The sequence below is a fragment of the Cuculus canorus genome, chromosome 1 (genome assembly GCF_017976375.1).
Source record: "Cuculus canorus isolate bCucCan1 chromosome 1, bCucCan1.pri, whole genome shotgun sequence".
In the NCBI taxonomy this organism is placed as follows: domain Eukaryota; kingdom Metazoa; phylum Chordata; class Aves; order Cuculiformes; family Cuculidae; genus Cuculus; species Cuculus canorus.
Genome location: NC_071401.1, coordinates 10836473 through 10858941, shown reverse-complemented (window position 1 = coordinate 10858941; position 22469 = coordinate 10836473). Strand labels below are relative to the sequence as shown.

Below are 22469 nucleotides of genomic sequence, written 5' to 3'. Positions count from 1 at the left end.
CCCTTTAAGACACAGGAAACCTTTGAACAACCCATTTCTGGGCTCCAGGTTCTCACAGTCTCCCACACCAAACAAGCTGTGCAACCAGCTCCTTGCCACCACAAGGTCAGTGGGATGGAGGAAGGACAAGAAGGTCTGCTGTTTCCAATGCTCAGTGTTGTGCTTGTACAGCTTTTTAACCTTTGTTCAACCATATGTTTCATTTCTGTCTCATGCTTTTACTAAGGCCCCAGTCTCCTTCTTGTCATTTTTTGATAACAAAGTAATAAATGCAGTAAAGATACTGATATGTTAGATCAGATAAGAGAGGGTTAAGAGAGACTGACCAGCACAGTTGCCCATGTAGGACTTAAATGTGACTTGCCATAGGCAGTTTTGCTTCCACATCCATTCCTTCTGTAATCTTGTACCCTTACAGACTATTTCAGAAGCAGCTAAGTCCTAGAAGGTAGCTACTTGCTCCTGTGAGAGGCTGTGGCTCTGGACTCTCCTCCAAAACACTGCAGTAAGTTGGTACCAACAGGAGCTTCAAAGTAAGCATATGGAGAGGTTTGTGAGGCAGGAAAAGGTGATTACTAAAGAAGGATTAAGTGTGGAGGGAAAAAGTCTCATCTGAAGAGACAAAGCATATAAACGAAATGCACAAGTCTTAGACTTGAATGTTTTGTAATAGGGCTCATAAAATAGAAGATCTGGTCATTTGGTACCTGCTGCATTGCTCTTGTGGCATTGGTCAAATTGGATCAGTGGGCTTTTTTCTTTGAAAAATTGGAAAAAAAGAACTTGGCAGTAGCACGTTCTTTTTTTCCTCCTTGAAGGAATGGTTACCCTGCTCTGTACCAATCCACTTTCCTATTCCTAGGGTAATTTTCAAGCTTTCTTTGCTTATGTGTCATAGGATTGTACAGAGAGATACACTCAGGCAGTGACAGCAAAATTTCACTCTCCTCCTTTTGCCCTCCAGCAATGCTTGTGCACTCAGGTCCTAGCACTGGCCTCTGACACCACACTAAGATCGATGGTTACCACATGTGCTGGGAAGTCCAGGCATCCCAGCATGGACCAAGCATCTGTGAGAAACAGGGAGTCTGAGAGACAGAGTTTCAGCGTTAACACTGGATTTCTTGACTGGGACTGGTCTGTGTGTGGTATCCCTACTGTCCTTTACAGGTAAATTCCTTTCTAATAAATTATCACCTTCATTTTTATAATATATTTTCAGTAATATATTTAAAGAACGAAAAGTCAAACCAAAAGGAAAGCAGAAACAGCGATAGATCAGTACAAAGCAATGATAAAATACTAATTCAGCCCTCTCCGAAGGAACAATACTTACATCATCAGCAAGAAAATAGACTGGACAGTCTCCTACTGGCACAATTCAGGATTTTTCCTAAACCACACTTACTAGCAAGGAAGGAAATGAGCCTTTTACATTTGTTCTCTAGTAATTGTAACTTTTAAAGAAACAGCAAGGCCTGTCTTTATACAGGCATTTAAAAATAGTGTTTTCACTGTAAAGCAACCCAAAATGTCATGTTAGTACTACAAGCATAAGTTGAGAAAGTAAATGGGTAACTACTATTTCTTAGGTCCATGCAAAGAATACTTTGACCTCTGGCACTGATGGATGACTCATTGACTGATGCACTGATGTCACATGTTTGGGCTTTTTTTGTGAGCAATGTCCCCAGTCTATATTCTTGACTCAAGCAAAATCTCCTAGGGATAAATTTTCCAAAGCACTCCAGAGATTTTAGGCTGAGATCCAAAAATCCAATTAGGTGTCCAGTTCCCAGTGTTTTTTGTTCAATACAGGGAAGATTAGATGCCTAGATGTTATAGGTCAGAAAGATTTGGACTCCTAGCTGTTCCCAGAGTGATCGTTGGGATGCAGGAGAGGAATCCGAGGGTCCAAGCATACAACTCACCATCAGGAACAGTCATAGGAATACTGCTTTGTAAGAATATTTCCTTTCTCGGGCTTAATTGGTTTTCATTTAATTGTAATTTCTCTAAATAATCTGTCCATGACCACGCAGCACAATTACATTACAGAACATTACAGTGGTGTGTAGGCAGCAGCACTACCACAATGTATTTAGAGTTCAGAGACACTCAGATTCCGGACCATGAATTGAAATGTAAGAGGTGACCAGAAGAGCCTCTACAATTTCTGCCTTGCCCATGCCAACCTGCCCTATTTAAGTTGTTAAAAATACAAGATAGTAGACATACTTCTATTGTTAAAAGTTCAGGAGACTCATAATTAGTTGCTGAATTAGGTCAAGGAAGCAGCACTCAAACAGAAAAGCATTTAATCACATGTTTAACTTCACACATATTCTTAAAGTATTTTTCTTCAGTCACAACAGTATGCCCAGTTTGTGAGTACACATGGTGTGCAGTGAGAGGCGAGACCCTACAAATACACTGGCAACTCACAGAAGTTTTCACTTTAAGTTTCTTGTGACAATGACACAGGACCTTTGAGCTTGTCCTTTATAAAACTAACGAAGGCAGGAGAGAATACAGTCATGGTCATCAGATTTCCAGTTGAAGCAAAGAAAGACAGCTAGAGCAGCAGTACGAGGGAAGATGAGAACATGTGGAAACCATGTGTTCAGCATCGCTCTGTTAGCCTGGCCCCTTGGCCCCTTCTTCCAGGCTAGAAAAACAACATTATGAAGCAGTGTCAGAAGCATGAAAGGAGAGAAGGGAGGGCAATAGCCCAGGTGAGAGAGGGGTGAATATGGAGGAGGAGGAATGGCTAATAGCTGTGGGAAGTGGAGGAGGGGGATGGCAGAGAAGGACTTCACAAGGGGAAAGGGATGAGTGTTACTTTTGTGACCAAAAGAGGTGGTGTGAGGCTGTAGTGAAGAGTCCTTCCGACGTGTGTCGAAGAGGCTGTGCTTTGATGACAGCGTTGGAGACCCAAGCACAGACAGTACATCCTGGGAGAGAGCTCCAAGAACCACATAATGGACCGTTTCAGTAAATCGCCCTTTTGACATACCAGTCATCCAAATACAGTTCATGTGCTTGACAGAATGAACACACATCCAGTAAGCTAGAGAGGGGGTTATTGACCTCCCTAGCCATCCTGGCTCTATCAGGGCCTCTGAGATGTATTGTGTGTGCTACAAATGTATGTCAAAGGCCTTACATATGGTGGTTATATATAGAAAGTTTTAGAAGTACGTACTGTTTACTCAAGGGACTGGATTAACTTCTGCAGAGCTATTCTGGTCCACCTGTAAATACATGGACTGAAGGGCCTTATGAAGTGTAGTTACTGTGTATTGACAAGTGCCACTTTTTAAAACCTGAGTATCTTGTGAAAATTACAGGATTTTGTTAGGCAACTACTGGAAACCAATTTTTATTATTCTATTTTTCAATTCAAAGCTCTTTTTTACCCCCAGCTCTCCTTGTGCTTAAGAAGTATGTTTTAAACTTGCAGTTAAACTGCTGCTGGGAACTACCCCACACCTAATGTCTTTACTTAGACGAATAGTGAGGTCTATGTGATGACTGACCAAAGGAACGACAGGGGAGACGACTGTGCTGCTTCCAGCCCTGCTCACACAGCAGCCTCACAGATTTCAGCCCAGGCGCATCCACAGCTTCATTAGCTGCCAACTGCGACACCAATGGCATTCTAAGAGCTCCAATGCATAGGATGGTTGCGCGTAGCCTGAGGACTGCCTTCACGTTGCACCTGGGGCTGTTCACCATCACAGGCACAGACTGAGACTTCAGGTTGCCCCAGGGCACCCCTGGAAGGACAGTCTAGACGTACCCAAAGGGGTGGCTTAGAATAACTTAGCTTGGAATCCGCAATTATCTCTGTTCTGTAAACTCATGACTTTGATGGAAATCAAGAAGATTTTGTGGTAAAAGCTGAAAAAAAAAAGCTGGGAGGTGAGGGGGGAGATGGGGCCAGAGTGTGTTTGCAGCTGCTTGCCATCAAATTTCAATTCAATTCATTCCAATTCAATTCAATTCAATTTCAACTGAGTTCCAGCTCATGAGAAAGAGAGCTTTTGATGACATATTGACATAGCCTGAACTACAGTGGTCCAAGTGGCAGTGCTATAATTGTAAGGATTATTTTTAATACTGCACTTGGAAATGAAGGTCTGAAACACTGTGACTCTCTCTCTCTCTTTAAAAGCTGGCCAAAATCTATGCTAGGAACCACTATGGTAATATGCAACGTTGGTAGGAAAAAAGAAACGTCGGAACTCAAATCATTATGAAAGCAGATCATGTGGCTGGCAGCTCAGGTCTGCTGGGAGTTGAGCACTGAGGAGGAAAAATGAGTGTGAAAGGAAGGGCAATTGGATTTGCAGGAAAAAATGGAAAGTAGTTTTTAAAAGTATAGAATTAATTGATTTAAGGAAATAAGTCAACTATTAATTAATATGCTACTTACTTTTGAATTTGGTTTCTTTTTGTAACATGTTATGGGCTCTAGCCAGGCTGAGGCCTGTTTGTTAAACAAAGACCAAACCCTGCAAATACTTCTAGACTTGCTTAATTCTACACATCTTGATGTCAGCGCGATTACCCATGTGTGCACAATTAAGCACAGGCATAACTGTTTCCAGGAACTGGGCCACAGAGGTAAGCAATCCCATGTAGAAGACCAAGTGCATCTAGCTTGGGAGGATGTCATACCAAAAGCTTTTAGAGAAGCAGAGAGAATCCATTTCTCTGGAAAACAAAATAATTGACTAAATGATAATAAAAGGACAGGACGGGATGGGAAGGAAAGGCAAGGCAAGGCAAAGAATTGGAGTGTCTGGAGATGGTTTCTAAAGCAACACAATCCTAAATAAATGGTCTGATTTTCCAAAGCGAAAAACATAAACTGAACAGCCCATGCAGCTTTTTCGCCAACTGTCACTGGGGTGGCATTTCTGAAATCTGGTGGAATGACTCATCCCTAAACAACAACTGTTGCCAGAAAGGTCTTTCCTCCAGGTCTAGTTACTTGAACGAGAGAGCTGTAAAAACAAAATAAACAGAAATTAGAGGCAACTCCACGTCTTGGGGTTCAAATCTGAAGCTTCCTGTTCTCCAAGATGCCTCATCGAACAGGAATCCAGGTGATCCTCTGGGCCAAGGAAGGGACTGGCTCTGCTGGAGTAAACCCCTTGTTCATTAAACCAAATTCCTCCTTCTATGCCCAGTCACCACCTCTCACAATGCACGTGTGCAGGATGCAGCCTCCTGAGCCATTTTTTGCTCCACATTATAGATTTCACATGGTGGCAACCATTACCAGGAGAAGCATTACTTTGCTGACAGGTAGCACAGGTCTCAAACTTGAGATCGACACCCTTAAATTCAATGGGAGGGGACCCGGTCCAGTGAGTACACTGTCGTGCAGTAACTAAACACAGCCCTGCCAGCACAGACAAGCATCCTCCTTTGGCTAGTACAAAATACAACAATTTCAAAGATGCTTTCTGGAGCAGTGTTGTTTTGCTGAATAATTTATGTCCCCGAGTTCCTCTGAAAATGAGCAGCATACACTTCAGCACTGCAACAGCTATTCAGTGGAGACAGTGCACATTGTGTTCAGTAAGCTCATTGCTTAAACACTGTTGCCATGACTATAAGAAAGTGATTATACTATTGTTTACAAGAAACTCAATAAGTCATTACCACAGTAGCCAGAGTTTTGCCTCAAGTCAAGATTTTGAGGAAGAGAAAAAATATCACAGGTATAATTAACTTTGTGATTAAGATAATTCCATTGGAAGATTCTGAAAACCGAATACATTGTACGGTGAGGAATAAAAATAAGAAAGACTCATAAGTGTCTCAGAACTGGTAACTCTCTGGTTTTCTGACTGTTTCTACCATCTACCATGGAATTGCTAGATTCCATGAAGAAGAAAAGCCCTGCTAACTATGTAACTGTTGACTGTTGTAAGTCACTTTCAAGGAAGAAATCATTTATAGGGCAAGCACCAATGTAGGAATTCAACTGTAACTCTGTAAAGACACACCACTTTGTACACAATGTAAGGGAAAAAAGACTGACTTAGGGAAAAAACATCCGACTTAGAAGAAACACTTTGTACAATGAAATATGGCTTTTCAGTGTCCTGGAATGAAATCGATACCTAGAGCACTTAGTTCTGAATCTTTTAATGCATATGTCCACTATGTGACCTCTTTATCTCAATAGTGTGCTGATGATCAATAGTTTCCAAAACTAAGAAGTAACTCCAAAGCTGTTGGAAAGTCATCCTCACATCTCCTATGGACAGTAACAGGCCACAGAGCACAAAGCAAAGAGATGATTAATAGAGTGCTGGCTTAGGAGTCAGGAAATCTGGGCTCCGTTCCCAGCTCTGCCACTGACCTGCTGTTTGACCTTGGGCAAGATACTTGACCTTTCTGTGCTTCTGTTCCTCCTTCCACTCTTTGTCTATCTTGTCTCTTGAGGCCCTAAGGTATGCAGGGAAGGGCATGGTTCTCACTGGGTGTTTGTGTAACACCTAGTCTAGGGGGGAGCCTGCAGAGCTCTGCAGTAAAGCCAGGGTACTACAAGGATGACTCCTGCACAACAGCCTGTTTTGTTTCAAAACAGGATAGCCCTGATGAACCTTCTCGGGGTTTCATCTGCTAGTTCAGGATCTTACCGGGTCCTTCCATTAGCTCCAGCCTCAGGCAGCAGGTAAATGGGTTTGCAAGATCTGCTTTTTCACTGTGTCAGAAACACTTTCATGACAATTTTTAATTGGTACTAATTTATCTACACCTTGATTCAGATGGGTTTCCAAGCACATCAGAACAATAACTGAATGACACAGATAAAAACAGCTAAAGGAATTTCTTCAGGGAAAAGAAAACAACTGTCTGTGAAACCATGGGCATGAGGTATTTTCAAATTAAAACCAAAATAAATAATAATTTTTTCAATAAATGTGTTGGAATTTTGTATAGGTCATTCAATTAAATATTTCTGAGTCTTCCTTCCATCCCAAGTCACAGACATGAACCTTCCTGCATTAATTCTGTACAGTCATCCTACCAGATGGGAAGTGACACACGCAGGACAAGGTGGCTCCCACCTGCTCGTGCTGGGGTGCAGTTGCAGCCTTGACGGATTGCAGATGACTTGTGCATATGCTCTCAGTTCCAGTCCCATTCTGCTCCCAGTTTGCTGAAGCACCAAGTACATTAAGTGCTTGGATGCTACCGACTTAATTGGGAGGCTAATTTGAGTACAAACTGACACAGAATCAAAAGCAAGTAAAGAAAGAAAATATGAAGCGTACATTTATTATTAGGAGTGATAAGCCAGGAAATGCTTTTCTGTCCTAAAAAGAAGGGGCACTGATACATCTTGCAGTGAATGTTGTGAATTCTGGCAACGCGGTGTCATAAAAACACAGCTCTGGGATTCATTTGACTATGTAAGAAATTCATTTGGGTTTGTATTTCCAGTACTCATACCTGTGGGTCAAAGGCTGAGAAGGTGATTTAAGTGCACTTCAAAGGCTCAAAACACGGAAGTCAAATAAGAAGAATCCGTCAACTTATAAACATCTCCTGCAGTTTTGCCAAAGCAAATGTTCAAATATCCTCTTAGACTCCATCAATAATAAATTTCACTTCTAAGCCATAAAACTCACCATCAGATCTCAATGCATTTTACAAAAGTAATAAATAATATTTTTCATATAGGAAACTGAGGTCCACGGAAGTGACATAACAGGAGTAATCTGCTGAATAAATCCCAGAGTCAGAGTAGAAACACTGAGGTTTTAGTTTACAGTGCACTCACCTAAGAATTACTGCTTGAGATTTGCAGGTATTCTGTGTTAAGTGTTAGCACTTCAGTACAATTATGGATTGATGGCCTTCATCTAATAATACTTTGGAAGAACTTGACAAGGTATGACAAATTCACAAGTTGGCTCTGAGTGCCGATAGGAAGCATTTAATGCGAAATATGGAGCATACGCAGTCTATGTTTTCATTTAAAAAAAAAAACAACAAACCCCAAACAACAGAAAAAATGTCTCTTAATACTGTTAAGTTGAAGAAGTGATACAAATCTCTCTTGGCACCAACTCCTTCTTTTCTGCAGCCAAGACCACTGCCTCTTTCACTGCTCAAAGTGGTTCCAAACTGCAGCAGCGAGATACAGGTGAGATCCTTTTCAGGTTTATAGCCGCTGATTCAGATTTGTGGAAAATACAGCCCTATCATGAATCTCATCAACTTCATCCTGCTGCTGCTGGGAGTACCATCATTCGGAAGTCATACAGCAGAACGCTGACATGTGGACACCAGAGAGGAGTCAAGGAGCAAAGAAATTCCTCTTCTTCTCGTCATTTCTTTTCAGAACAGGTAGGTTGCTAAAATTCTCCTATGCATCACATAGATGATTGTGTGGCCTCTAAAGTGTTGCAGAGTGGTTTCTTTAATCACCTTCCTGAACTCCGTGAAAGCAATGATGTCAGGTCATTACCATGTAGATCTGGGCCCTCAGCAGAGACCAGGGTCCAATGTGCTGGGCAGTGAGACAGAGCCACTAGAAGAGCTCAGGCATAGAAGGGAAACAGTGGCACAACAGGGGACATGCACAAGGTCACAGGGAAGCTTGCTGGCAGAACTGGTACCTCTATGCCAGTGCTTTGTCCACTGAAGGAGCTTGCCAGCTTCAAGCTCCTCCAACATCACATAGTAGGAGCAATATGAATGGTTCAATGGAGCTATTGCCCTTCCCAAAGTTATCAAAGGGACCAGGATGGAGCCCTTCTTTTCCAGTAATTAGACACAGGTAAAATTTCACTTTCATAAGTTAAAAGATTCAATATAAAAGGCAGAATACAATTGGCCTCTGAAGGTGATATCTTGGTAGAAGAGGCCGGTGACAGCAGTTAGGAAGAGGAAGAGAGGCACGTTACAGTCTTTCTTAACCTGCTAACTGACTAACCTAGTTGCTGAGGGTTTTTTGGTCACTGCAAGGTAACCAAACCCTGCTTACATCTTCTGCAGGCAGTGTTCTTTGTGAAGGGAGAAGTAATAACAGTGAGAAAAGTCACAGTTTCAGCAAAGCAGCTTCTCTGAACTCAGATGTGCCTTTCTAAGGCTCAGGTTTTCCCACAGAGCAGCTAACGTTTTTGCTGTAGTCACAATTCTCAGTGCAGAAGAAACAGAAGCTATATATTACTCTCCTTTGCTGTGATGCTACACACAAGGGACTCAATTTGAGTACTGCAGGGGATGTGAAGCTCTATCAAAGGACATGCCATAATAGTCAGGGAAGTTAAGAGGCCCACGGGTTGGCCTCCAAGAGTGTTTTAAGTCCAGGCAGACAAACGGTTCCACTGCTCCCTACAGAAACTTTGGTGGTGGAAACAGTCTCTTAAGCAGTTTTAGAATGGAGAAGACTTTCATTAAATGTATTCAAAGCTTAAAAAGCTTCAAAGGAGGCAAGTGATTTGATTGGAGAGCTAGGAGTGAACAGGCTCATACACTAGCATACTTTTAACAACTTTACTTGCTGAACTTTTAATTAAATATAGCTTTTATGCCGCATCCAAGGGATCTTATTGATTTTGGTTAGGAAAATGTTCTCATAGTCGAGAGGAACAAAGACTTTAAATGGCACCCATGTCCATCCTAACCAAATGGCTCCCAGCAGGTCAGAGGGCTCATGACAGCAGATCAAAGTTTTCTACTCACAAAGGCAATGTGACTTATTCATTTTACTTGACTCAGCTACATAAATGGTCTTTAACAGAACTCAGCTTTGCTCCTGCAGAAGCACAAAAAACCAGACGGTGGTCCCTCACCTCACAAACAGAACATTTCATTGTTAAACTTTGTTAGTCAAAAGATCCCACCCTAGCTTTGCAGCATGGTTTGTGCTTTAATCCACCTGTGCTCACCACACCGTAACATTTCTTCACCCCACAGCTGCATGCTTCAGAGCCCTTCCAAAAGTTACGTATGTCCAGAACCAGAAAAGGCAGGGTACCCTGGGAACCAGCCAACAAACAAAGCAGCAACAAACTCGGACCGATGATACCAGAGCATAATCCTTCCTTTTAAAATTCTTGAGGATCTTTAATGTGAGCACAGGAGAGATCAAACCTCAGAAAGCACAGTGTGAATCATCAAAAAATGTTATTAGGAAAAAAAGTCAAGACTTCCATGATCATCTGCATAAACTAGCTGTCTAATTTGAGGTTTTACGAGTCAAACTTGTCTCTTGGTACCAGTCAGGCAACACTGTCTTCTACTGAGGTCCTCAGGGAACTGAGACAAACACATTGAGTCTTCCAGATTTGTACTAGTTGATGAGAATTTAGGGGAGCAGGAGGAATTAACCCATTTCCCTCTTCCTTGGCTACATCATCTTTACAGGACTGTTTTCCCTTTTCTTTTTCACCCTGCAGATTACATCTGGGGAGCAGGCCACTTTCACAGTCACTCTTCTAATATTTTAAATTAATACTTAGAATGATAAATTCAGCACAACCTCAAGATGGTGAAAGTAGATCAAAGTAGAACAAGTCATTTGTGACAAACATCGCTTAACATACTCAGAACCACTAGTGTGATGGCTGCAATGAAAGAACCTGACCCGAATAATGCAATAATGCACATGATACAGTTCCCAGTTTGCCCAGTGCAAAACGAACGTTGCTCAGCCTGTGTTGGAAGAATGAAGGAATGAATCAGCTGCCAGAGATCTGAAACTGTAATGCAAGAACTTTGGTATTACCAGTTCAATGCCTAAGCCACTGAGGAATGCCCTCCAGAACTAACTGTTTACATATAGTGTAAATAATATAAACAGTTAAGTGCTGGAGGGCATGTACATGCATATAGACGTACGTATAAAAGAAAGACAGAATATTTTATCTGTTCCACTCTGCACCATGAAAAGTAACACCACCATATAAATAAACAAATGTCAGCTCTTGGGAAATGCAGGGAGGCAGGAAGTACAAAAACTTTCCTAGCCGTGTCCTAAAGAATAAATTCCTCCTTGACATGCACCCACTTCCACTGGTCCAGCTAAAAAATCTGCTTTCCACTCTCCAGTTAGACAATACTGCTGCCAATGCAAAATCAAAGCAACACTGCCAAATTAAGTCCAAGCCAACCTCACTAAAAAATCTCTCCTCTGCCAGTTTTAAACTGTCCACTGGGAAAAGATAATTATCAAATAACAGTATCAACAATGTCAGATAGTCACTTCAAGCTCTTTGATAAGTCCAAGTGAACATTGTTTCAAATGTTATCGAGTGTCAAATATTTACTCTTGAGTCCAACTGTGTAAATGACCCATCCAATGCCACTAAACATGGCAGGCGCACTTGTAACAAGTACAGTGGGACCTGCAAAGCAGAGGAAACAATCCAGCTATTTTCAGGAGAGGAAGTGTGGGGACAATCTTGGTTTGGCAGAACAAAGGGCATCCTGATAGCCAGAACTCCCCAAAGAGAGTTAGGACTGCCTCAGCACTTATCTGTGTGGAGTTATTTTAACTAGTGGAGCTACAGCAAGGCAGGTGGAGCTTTACAGTCTCCCTGTGGAGTCAGAGATGTGTCCAATCTCACATGTTCAGTGTGAGACTCGCATCAAAGCTACTGTCTTGTGTGTCCTTCTGCCAGAGCTGTACCTGCTCAAGCTCAAAGCTGCGCCTTGTTCCAGGACCCTGTGCACCTCAGATCGTCCGCCTTCTTCAGGCATAAAGTCTGTAAGTAGAGGAATAACCACTGGTGCAAATAAAGCTTCTACTTGATTTCCTCTAGGGAAACACCCCACAGAGAATGAATTCTGCTGCCTTAGAGATGGTTCTCTTTCCCCATCCATTTCTAATGAGCAGGACAACAGGCTCGGGCTGCCTTGTAAGTTCCTCTTTCAAGTAATCTTGGAATAACTGGTGGAGACAGTTATCCTCCAGCTATGGCCAGAGTGAAAGCGAGACCCTATTATATCCCGGCCCATCCCTCTATATTTTCAAGAACAGGAGCACAATATTGTGCTATCTGGTGTATGACCCTCAGTCACTTGAATTCATCCCACTCAGACACTGTGTGGTTTGCTTTTCCTTTTTAATACTTGCAACAATGTTCTAAGGAGCTCTTGGTAAGGGGAACACGTGCCTCTGTGACACAGAGATGTGACTTTGAACCAATGCCTTTCTCTAATTCTTAATTAGGCAGTCCTACTAGAGCAGCAAATGAGGAATGTCTGTGTCAAGCACAGAGTGGGAGGATCAGCGATGTGCAGTGATACCATTACAATACTGCTTCATGAGCCAGCATTTCTTCAAATGTCAAAACATGGTTCAGGGCCCCAAACATCATGCTCAGTGAAGTCACATACCTTTTCAGCAGGATTACCGAATGCTAGCATGCAAAAATGAGGGGGACTTTGTCAGACCTTTCTCTTGTGAGAGACATTTGTGCAGAGTTATCTGGAAGGTAACAAAACACGCAACGTGGGGCGAGGGCCATGCACGCACGTTAACAATCATTAGTGGTATTTCAGAAACAAGGACAACCTCTCTGCATTTAAAAGATGAAAATCTTTCAGTGTTTTCTTTGGAGTTGTTTCATTTAACACTTTCAAACAGCTGCCTCCAGCTATTTCGTAATACTAGTAACAACTAGTAAAAAAAACCCTGAAAACAAAAAAACCCATAAAAGGCCCGTTCCTTGATTTCAGAAAGTGGATTTTTCTACGACGTACATTATTAGACAAAAGCCTTTTTTTTTTCCAATAAGACAAGTGCAAAGCATTTCATTAATACACACTGGAAAAATAAGATAATGGCCTTTTTGATTGTGACAAGGAATGTGGGGAGATTTAATCTGAACATTGAGTCAGGTCGAAGTGCCTAAACTCCCCTCAGACACAATGTTATCGCATTAACACTTACATCACCACCCTCACGAATGATGCTGAGTAACGCAGCCCCAAATGTCGATCCACGCACCGCAGTAAACTCTCGTGTAAAAAGAGAGAAACAGTCACGAAGGTCGTGTTTTAGCATACGTCAGGCACTAGGAAAGATAGGTTTGAACACTGGAGCAGAGGGAGCGATCTATTTTCAGTTGTTTGAATAGCAGCCACTGGCCTATCAGGATGCAGTCACTCCTCTTAACACTTCGCATGTGTGCCGAGAATTAAGAGTTGGAAGGCAGCACAGCGCAGCATACACTTAAAAAGCGTGGACTGCTCATAGTAAACTAACAGGAGACAAGGCTTTGCCTCCTTGACATGTTCAGAGCAATTTCCAGCTGAAAAAAAGGTCAGCATATCATTTACAAAGTGGCAGTGCCTGGAAAACTCTTGTAACTCTGCTCTGCAAAACACAGGCGGTGATAATAAAAAGCCGACCCTTTCTGGTAAAGCTGATGCTTGGAGCACAGGGCATGGGGCGCCTTTGGCCTGCTGGACGTTGCTGGCTGAGTTTGAGGGACAGCCACTGGAGTGAAATAGCTGCCTGAAGCCCTGACAAAAAGGATAAAATGGGGCAGGGGGGCAATTTTGGAGGTGGGTAAAAATTTGGTGCTACTTTCAGGAATGTATTTCCAGAATTTCAGCTCAGGAACGTGCTCACAGCCTTTGTTGCCAGGGCCCCTCCGCAGGGGTGCCACTGACACCACCTTAACAGGATGACGGCAAAGGCAGGTGATGCACTTTTAGGGGTGCAAATGGATTTAAAGAAACAACAAGCAGTCCCCAAATCCCTTTGAGGGAGGACATGTCCCTCAGCTCCCCTGCTCTGGCCCTGAAGAGGAGACTGAGGGAGGAACCTAATAGCAGTTTAGTGCTTCCTCACAAGGAAAGGAGGAGGAGTGGGCGCTGATCTCAGTCTCTCTGGTGACCAATGGTAGGACCCGAGGGAATGGCAGGAAGATGTGCTGGAGACGGGTCAGGTTGAATATTAGGAAAAGGTTTTTCACTCAGAGGGTCGTGGAGCACTGGAACAGGCTCCCGAGGGAAGTAGCCATGGCACCAAGCCTAACAATATTCAAGAAGCATTTGGACAATGCTCTCAGACACATGATGTAAATCTGGGGGTCATCCTAAGCAGGAACAGGAGTTGTAAAGTTGTGGATGCTCCCTCCCTAGAAGTGATCAAGGACAGGTTGGATGGGGCCTTGAGCAGCCTGATCTAGCAGGAGGTGTCCTTGCCCATTGCAGGAACTGCATGCTTTTTAAAGTCCTTTCCAATTCAAACCATTCTATGATCGTTGTGGGTCCCTTCCAACTCAGGTCATTCCCTGTGTGATTCCTCACACTTTCAACACCACCATAGAATCACCAGGTTGGAAAAGACCTCTTGGATAATCAAGTCCAATAATTCCTATCTGCCACTAAACCATGTCCTTGAGCACCTCCTCTACCCATCTTTTAAATACTTCCAGGGATGGGGACTCAACCACTACCCTGGGCAGCCTCTGCCAGTGCCCAATGACCTTTTCTGGGAAAATTTATTTCCTGATATCCAGTCTTGAGGATATCAGGACAGCTTGAGGCCATTCCCTCTTGTCCTGTCCCCTGTCACTTGAGAGAAGAGGCCAGCTCTCTCCTCTCTACAACCTCTTTCAGGTAGTTGTAGAGAGCAATAAGGTCTCCCCTCAGCCTCCTCTTCTCAAGGCTAAACAACCTCAGCTCTCTCAGCCGCTCCTCATAAGACTTGTTCTCCAGCCCCTTCACCAGCTTCGTTGCTCTTCTCTGGACACACTCCAGAGCCTCAACACTCTTCTTGTAGCGAGGGGCACAGAACTGAACACAGTACTCAAGGTGCGGTCTCACCAGTGCCGAGTACAGGGGGAGAATCACCTCCCTGGACCTGCTGGTCATGCCGTTTCTGATACAAGCCAAGATGCCATTGGCCTTCTTGGCCACCTGGGCACACTGCTGGCTCATATTCAGTCACTGTCGATCAACACCCCCAGGTCCTTCTCCTCTGTGCATCTTTCTAGCCACTCTTCCCCCAGTCTGTAGCACTGCACAGGGTTGTTGTGTCCCAAGTGCAGAACCCGGCATTTGGCCTTGTTGAACCTCATGCCATTGGCCTCAGCCCATTGGTCCAGCCTGTTCAGATCCCTTTGCAGAGCCTCCCTACCCTCCAGCAGATCCATGCTTCCACCCAACTTAGTGTCGTCTACGAACTTACTTAAGGTGTATTCTATCCCCTCATCCAAGTCACTGATAAAGACATTGATCAAGACTGGACCCAGCACTGAGCCCTGGGGGACACCGCTTGTGATCGGCCTTTAACTGGAGTTAACTCCATTGACCACAACTCTTTGGGCCCATTAAGCCTTTGGGCCCATCTCGGGAGACACAGACACACCACAGCCCCCCCCCCCCCCGCTCCCCCCCGCTCCCCTTCTGTGTCACCCCCCGGGTCTGTCCCTCCCCTCTCCCCCGCCCCGCAGCGGGCGCTGCCCCCAGCGGCCGCGGCGCCTCCCGGGCGGCAGGGGGCGCTGTGACTCACCGCCAGGAGCGCCGAGGCGCGCTGCTCCCCCGCCGGCTGCTCCCCGTTGTTGCTGCCGCCGTTGCTGAGGAGGTGCTGGTGGTAGTCCGGGGGCGCGGCGGCGTGGGAGGCGGCCGAGCTGGCTTTAGGGTGTTTGTTGGCTTTTCGGGCTCCCTGCCCTTGCTGGACGAGGTGGAGGAGCTGCAAGGTGCTCTCCCGCTCGCGGTCGGAGCTCTCGGCGCGGCCGCGCTCGTAGCGGCCCTCGCAGCTGAGGTGGTGCTGGCGGCACACGGCGATGCGGGCCCGCAGCCGCTCCACGATCGCGCTGTGCACGCGGGGCGCCGCCGGGCCGGCCCCCCCCCCGCCCAGCAGTCCGGCCCCCAGCCCCGCGGCCTGGGGGGGAGCCGTGTCGCCCATCGCTGCCTTGACGGTGCTGCCCCTGCGGTGCTCACTGCCGCATGGAGGGGGGGAAGAAGGAGAGGCGGGGGCAGCGGCGGGAGCCCGGGGGCTGGCGGCGGGGCGGAGGGCGGTCAGCCCCGCGCCCCCCAGCCCACCCCCAGCCGGCCCCCGGGCGGTGACAGAGGCCGCTAAGGTTGTGCCAGCATCGGGGGAGGCGGGGGTCGGGGCCGGGCAGACCCCTCGAGGGGGAAAAGGGCACCCGGGGAGCGGGAATGGGGAGTTGGGGGGGCTCCGCCGGAGTAGAGAGCGGATAAAAAATAATTAAGCGAGCCGCTGCCTCCGAAATGAATGTCTGGACGAAGAAGATCTCCCTCGGGAATGAGTGAGGCTTGGCAGGTTTATTGATTTGATTTTATTTCGGGGGAGCGGGGAGGTTATTCCTTGGAATTGAAAATTTAGGCAAGGAAAGGCATTACCGAGAACCCCCCCGGCGGACCGAAAAGCTTCTGGGTTTGGCGGAGTGGGGTTTGTTGGTTTGGGGTTGGTTGGTTGTTGTGAAAAAGTCTTCAGTAAATGTGCAAATAAAGAGCCGGGGAAGGAGAAAGAGGAGGTTCGGGTTAGTTTAGTCTTTGTGCTTTCTCGTTTCTCTCGCCCGCTCCTTGCTGACCGCTCTCTAGTTTATTACCGTGTCCAATTGTCTGCCGCCAAATTGTAGCTTGTCTAAAAATAAGAGAGACGGAGCCCCCGGGTCCGAACAATGTCAGTCAGTGGATTTCCAGACCACGCTTCGCCTTCAGTTAATCCAACCACTGGATAAAATCCGTATCGCTTTCAGTGCTGATTTCCCCCCTTAGTAATAAAGCAGCAAGCTAGGAACACAGGCAAAGAACTCCTCTCGCATACTTTCCCTTAGACTCCCAGATATCGAATAGTTTCAAGTACAGTTTCAAGGAAAAAAAAAAAAAAAAAAGGTTGGGGGGGGGAAAAAAAAAGGTTGGAAAAAAAAAAACCCAAACCTCAAGCGCCAGCCCCTCTTCAGACAGTAATTACAAAGGGAGAGTTGCACTTACAAACTTCCAGCATTTTGCCCCCGGAACAGTCCGGCCACTTTTCCTTTGTGTTTTTGTATATTCCATCCCCGCCCGCGCGGGCTCCGCCGGTGCCGCCGCTGGTGCCCGAGCCGCCCGGCGCCCCTCGGAGCGGTGCGGAGCGGAGGCGGGAGGCGGGTGTCAGCGGGGACGAGGCGCGGAGCCTCCCCCCAGCGGCCGCCGAGGGGAGCCGGGCTCCGCGGGAGGGATTTGCATGGGAGGAAGCCGAGGAAATCCCCTTTCTCCCCTCCTCGCTCCGTACCTGGGTGCCGGGGAGCGCACGGTCGCCCGCTCTCCTTCCTCCCGCGGCGAGTACGAAGGAGTTCTCAAATCAGTCAGGGCGCTGCGCTCCTCTTCCAGCTGGATTTCGCTGGAACAGGCGGTAGGAAAAACAAGCAGTGTCTTCTAGGGCGCTTTCTGAGCGTGCGACACGAGGTCAGGCTTGGGATGTGGGAGCTCTGGGCTCTGACAAGAGCTTCTTGGGTGTCCGGGACGAGGCACGTAGCTCCTGCGCTGTGGTTTGTCCCCGGGAAAGCCACAGCCTTGGTGCTTCGCTTGCCCAACTCCTCTGTTCAGAGCAAGGGTGGCCGGCTGTGAGATCTGGTCCCTTGTGCCGGCCTTGCTGCAACTGGCAGCCGTCAGGTCCTGCGTGTTGCTGAAGGTGTACTGAGGAGGATGCAGAAATAGCCAGGAGCTGGTCAGCTTTATTAAAGCAATACGTTGTTGTGCTACTGTGGCTGCGGGGTTGGAACCAGATGATCTTTAAGGTCCCTTCCAATCCTAACTATGATTCTATGATTCTGTGATTCTATGATCTCAGTTCCCAAATATCTCTTTGGAAATAAAAATGGCTCCCAAGCATGTGTAGATTTTTCACAGAAAGGGTCATTGGGCACTGGCAGAGGCTGCCCAGGGAGGTATTGAAAAGATGGGTAGACAAGGTGCGCAGGGATATGGTGTAGTGGCAGATAGGAATGGTTGGACTCCATGATCCAGGGGGTCTTTTCCAACCTGGTGATTCTATGATACATGGATACATCCCTGCTGGAAAAACTTTAAAGGTCTTTAGGGACTTTACACCTCCTAATATGAGGGTGCATCATTGCATTTAGTTCTGCTGTGGGTCTGGTCAGTAAAATACACACATTTCATCACAACAGAACAGGAGCATTAAGCTGAGGGTGAGAAGGAACTAATGCTAACCCTCTCTGGTGGTTTTTATCCCCTTCCAAGATGACACACACAAATGCCTTGAATGTCAATGGTGGAATAACACTTTCCTGGAAATTAATAGAAGTGTAGAATCACCAGGTTGGAAAAGACCACTTGGATCATCAAGTCTAACCATTCCTATCTGCCACTAATCCATGTCCCTGAGCACCTCATCTACCTGTCTTTTAAATACCTCCAGAGATGATGACTCAACCTCCTCCCTGGGCAGCCTCTGCCAGTGCCTGATGACCCTTTCTGGGAAATTTATTTCCTTATATCCAGTCTGAACCTCCCCTGGCGCAGCTTGAGGCCATTCCCCCTTGTCCTGTCCCCTGTCGGACCCAAAATACATAAAAGAGATGCAGCACTGGACGCATGGAAAATCATGGGAAATATCAAAGCTCCTGCTTTCATGACCCCCCTCTCCTTCATGCTGCAGCAAACATCCATCTGGGTTCCCAGGATCTGGTAACATGAGCAATAGCAAGAGTCTCTGACATGTTCAGACTTCAATGCTTCACTGAGGGATGAGGTCTGGAGAAGCCGGGCTTGTGGATGTGCTGCCTATGGAGGAAGGCATCATTGCTAAAAGGAAAAAGGATTTTTTTTTTTGTTTGTTTGTTTAACCTTGAACAACTGAGGAAGAGTGGGTTTTAATTTGATACACAGCAGTAGCATACATCTTTGGAGAACAATGGCCTGGCATAGTTGGAAAAAACAAAGAAATTTTAATGTTTGTAAAATAATGGACAATATTACCTTGGCTTCAGGCCTGGCTATGGCTTTTATTTGTTCTTTACAGTTAGGCTGTCACTGCAGGGTTTAAGAGGGTCAATCACAGAGTGCACATGTAACAGTAACACACGAACCTCCTGGAGGATAAGCCAGGGTGTAGTAAACCAAGTCTTGGCTGGAGTTTCAAGGGTTGCTACAGGAATATGAAATTGGTGGTGCTGCTCTGGGAGATACCAGGATAGTTGCAGTTCTCTCTTCCAAGATTTTGTAGAACTCGGAGAATGATCTTTCAAAATGAAGGTTTTCGAATTTTAACTTCAGACCTTTAAGAGTCACTTTTGCCAAGCAGCTTCTCCTGTGTTTTGCGGTTTCATGTATCGCTGTCAGGGCGTGAGACAGCTGTTTGCAGGACTGCACGGCGCGTCCCGCTCTCTCAATATGCAGCAAATGCTGCCCCTGGTGTTTCAGAGAAGGAAATACCCTAAATCCTTTCCTTGCTTTTCCAGTTTTGTCCAGGAGACCCTAGGCAACTGATACCTATCGAGTGATACCTAGTCGAGTATCACGACTCCTGTACACCACTGTCGGGTTTGGATTGGTTGGTTGTAAGTGTTCTTAAAAGTGAATGTTTCTCAACATCATCGTAACACCACTTGCAATTCGTATCATAGGCATTCTAATAAACACACACGATAAAACATTAACATTGCAGGTCCTGAATAATTAATCACTTTTTGTTTCCTTCTGTCGATATTAATTTGTGACCTTGTTACATGACGTTGTAATATCACCTGAGCTGTTAAGCTTGGGCATTTTTTCTGTGTCTTTTCACTTCTTGTGTCGAAGCTCTGAGTTCCATGAGTTGGCAATCCCATCCAGATCAGGAAAGCACTTATTTGTGCTGGGTTCACAGCCAGGAATTATCACTGTAGAGCTGGCAAGAAATGGAACAAAAACTCTTTGTTGAACATATGTTGCTTAAAAACTTGATTACATGCTTAAATCCAGGCACATACCTTGTTCACCTGTGTCTAGAAATCACGTGCCAAATTACTTCAAAGTTATATCGGCTCCACTGGAATGGCACATGCTTAGGATCAGTCCTGCAGAAGGTTTTGCAAACTTCTAATTTTCAGCCATTTCCATTACTTGCTTTTCAGTGAGGGTTCTTAGACATACAGGTATTTCCTTGGGATATCCCAGCTCAGCAGGTTCACGTGCCCATGGCTGTTCACAGTCCATGCAGCTCACTCAGTCAAGTGTTTAAGTGGGGAGCAGTGTCTGAATGCACCTAAGTCATGTTCTTTGTCCTTAAATTTCGGGCACAAGGTGCATGTGGTTGCTGCTCTGTTTAAACTGTAAAAAAAAGCCATCTTGAACATGCACCGGTTTTTAAATTAAGAATATCACCCTCAGAGTAATCTAAAGAAACTGCGTCAACATCTTAGTTAATAAACTACTGAGGGGGACAACACAAAATGTCCCCATGCCACCACCTTATTACCTAGAAAAATACCAAAATTCACATAAACCATTCAGGGAGTGGAGCCATTGAGGGGGGAGTTATCAGGTTCCCTCAATACCATTTCGCATATTTCACGTATTATTCCTTTGCTCATAGGTCACACTTTCTCACATTCTTTTGTCTCATGTTTAAATTCAGATTAGAATTTGGGATTTCTTGTTTCTCAAAACAGAATCAGAAAGTCAGCTTTAGAAAGTCTGTTTTGCATGTGCTGGGTATTTCTCTTGGATTGGTATTGTATTTACATGTGTTTATCTAACAGACCCACTCTGTTTATTGAGACAGACTTTAAGAAGGATAAAACTACAAGTCTTTATTTATCCAAATAAAAGTAAACTGGGAGAGTTAAGCATGGGAATTGTCTGTAATTGCCTGTTGAACTGCTAGAAATAGCTGCTTTTTGGAAACAAGAGAAGCCTTCACTGTCAAAAAAAATGACAGTAACAGCTATCTACTAGTCACAAAGTTTACCATCCCATTTCATCGACAAATTACTTTCTTTCCAAAACCTGAGGGACACTGGCAGAAAAATCACTTCTTTTTGTACTGCAGTACATGAACGTGACATTGAATATAGATTGAAAGGGCTTTCTCTCTCACATTAGAAAACCTGATCCTGTGCATAAATACCTTGTGTGAACTTTATCAGTCTTCGGTTACAGAACTTAAATTAGAGCAGATTATCGAAACACTACAGGAACTAAAGTAATTTCCAAGTATGACCATTAATTACCCAACCAAGTCTAATCACATACTGAGCTCCCTCCATTGTTCCATTAAGACAGGTACTTCATCTTAATTAGAGCTACTACTTAAAAAATTAACCCTCAAATGTCCTATCAGAACAAACATTATATTCTCTCACTCCCTAACTTCACTTAGATTCTGCAATGGAGAAGAGTATGGAAAACTGGTCAGATTTCTGACTTCTCCCATCTTTAGATATCTACCTCAAATTCTTCTGCTAGAAATACTTTGGGAATTTTTGTATATACAAAGTGTCATATGTAAGAGTCCTCATTACACTTCATGCTGCATGAGTACCAGAATTTATAGCCTCTCCTACAGAATTTGATCTAAATTTTTAAATATATCCCTCTTCTGAACAATCTTCATTTCTTGTGGTGATGACAAATGTAAATATGACATAATGATACTTCACATTTTCTGTCTTGTAGAAACTCTTCAGGTGAAACAATAGCCACAAAAATATTATCACTTTCTGCAGTCTTGGTGAGGGGAATATAAAAGTTTAAGAGAGACAACACACACACAAACATTGTCTGTCCCTGCCAAGCCAGATCAAACTCCAGTGTCTTACTGAAATAGAAATCAGTGATGTAAATATGAGGCATTTTTTCATTTCAATACAACAGGCTGAGAGAGTTTGGCTTGTTCAGCCTGGAGAAGGCTTGGAGGAGATCCTATAGCGACCTTCCAGTACCTCAAGGGGCTACAAGAAAGCTGGGGAGGGACTGTTCACAAAGGCTTGTAGCAATAGGACTAGGGGCAATGGGTATAAACTGGGGAGGGGCAGATTTAGGCTTGATATAAGGAAGAATTTCTTCACGAGGATGGTAAGGCACTAGCACAGGTTGCCCAGGGAAGTTGTGGCTGCCCCATCCCTGGAGGCGTTCAAAGCCAGTTGGATGTGGCCTTGGGCAGCCTGATCTGGTGGGACGTGTTCCTGCGGGGCTGGAACTGGATGATCTTTAAGGTTTCTTCCAACCCAAACTATTCTATGACTGTATGATTCTTAGTGCAACTGGTGATGCCACAGACAACACTAGTAAACCTATGGAGGTACTTTCTTCCAAGAAGCTCTAATAGGATACTTTTGTATCCCTGTTAGAGACAAAAAAACATAAGATCTGGAGAAAAAAATGCCTGCAGGAACAAGAAAGAAGCAGGTAGCTCACACTTCTTAGGTGAACTAGGAGGATCTAGAATGTGGTAGATATTAAAAAAAAAAAAAAAAAAAAAGAAAAAAAGAAGAAAGAGTAAAATTAGCCACCAAAATAAT

General features: G+C 44.9%; 1 protein-coding gene across 1 annotated transcript in view; it reads right to left on the bottom strand.

Annotated features, from left to right (window-relative positions):
• The window catches only part of MAML2 (mastermind like transcriptional coactivator 2), a 217787-nt gene extending 200179 nt beyond the window's left edge, over nt 1-17608 (bottom strand). Inside the window, exon 1 of the mRNA XM_054051618.1 lies at nt 15509-17608. Within this exon, the coding sequence (XP_053907593.1) occupies nt 15509-15904 (396 nt within the window). The 5' untranslated portion in view covers nt 15905-17608. The remainder of the gene's footprint in view (nt 1-15508) is intronic.
• Between the last annotated feature and the right edge of the window lie 4861 nt (nt 17609-22469).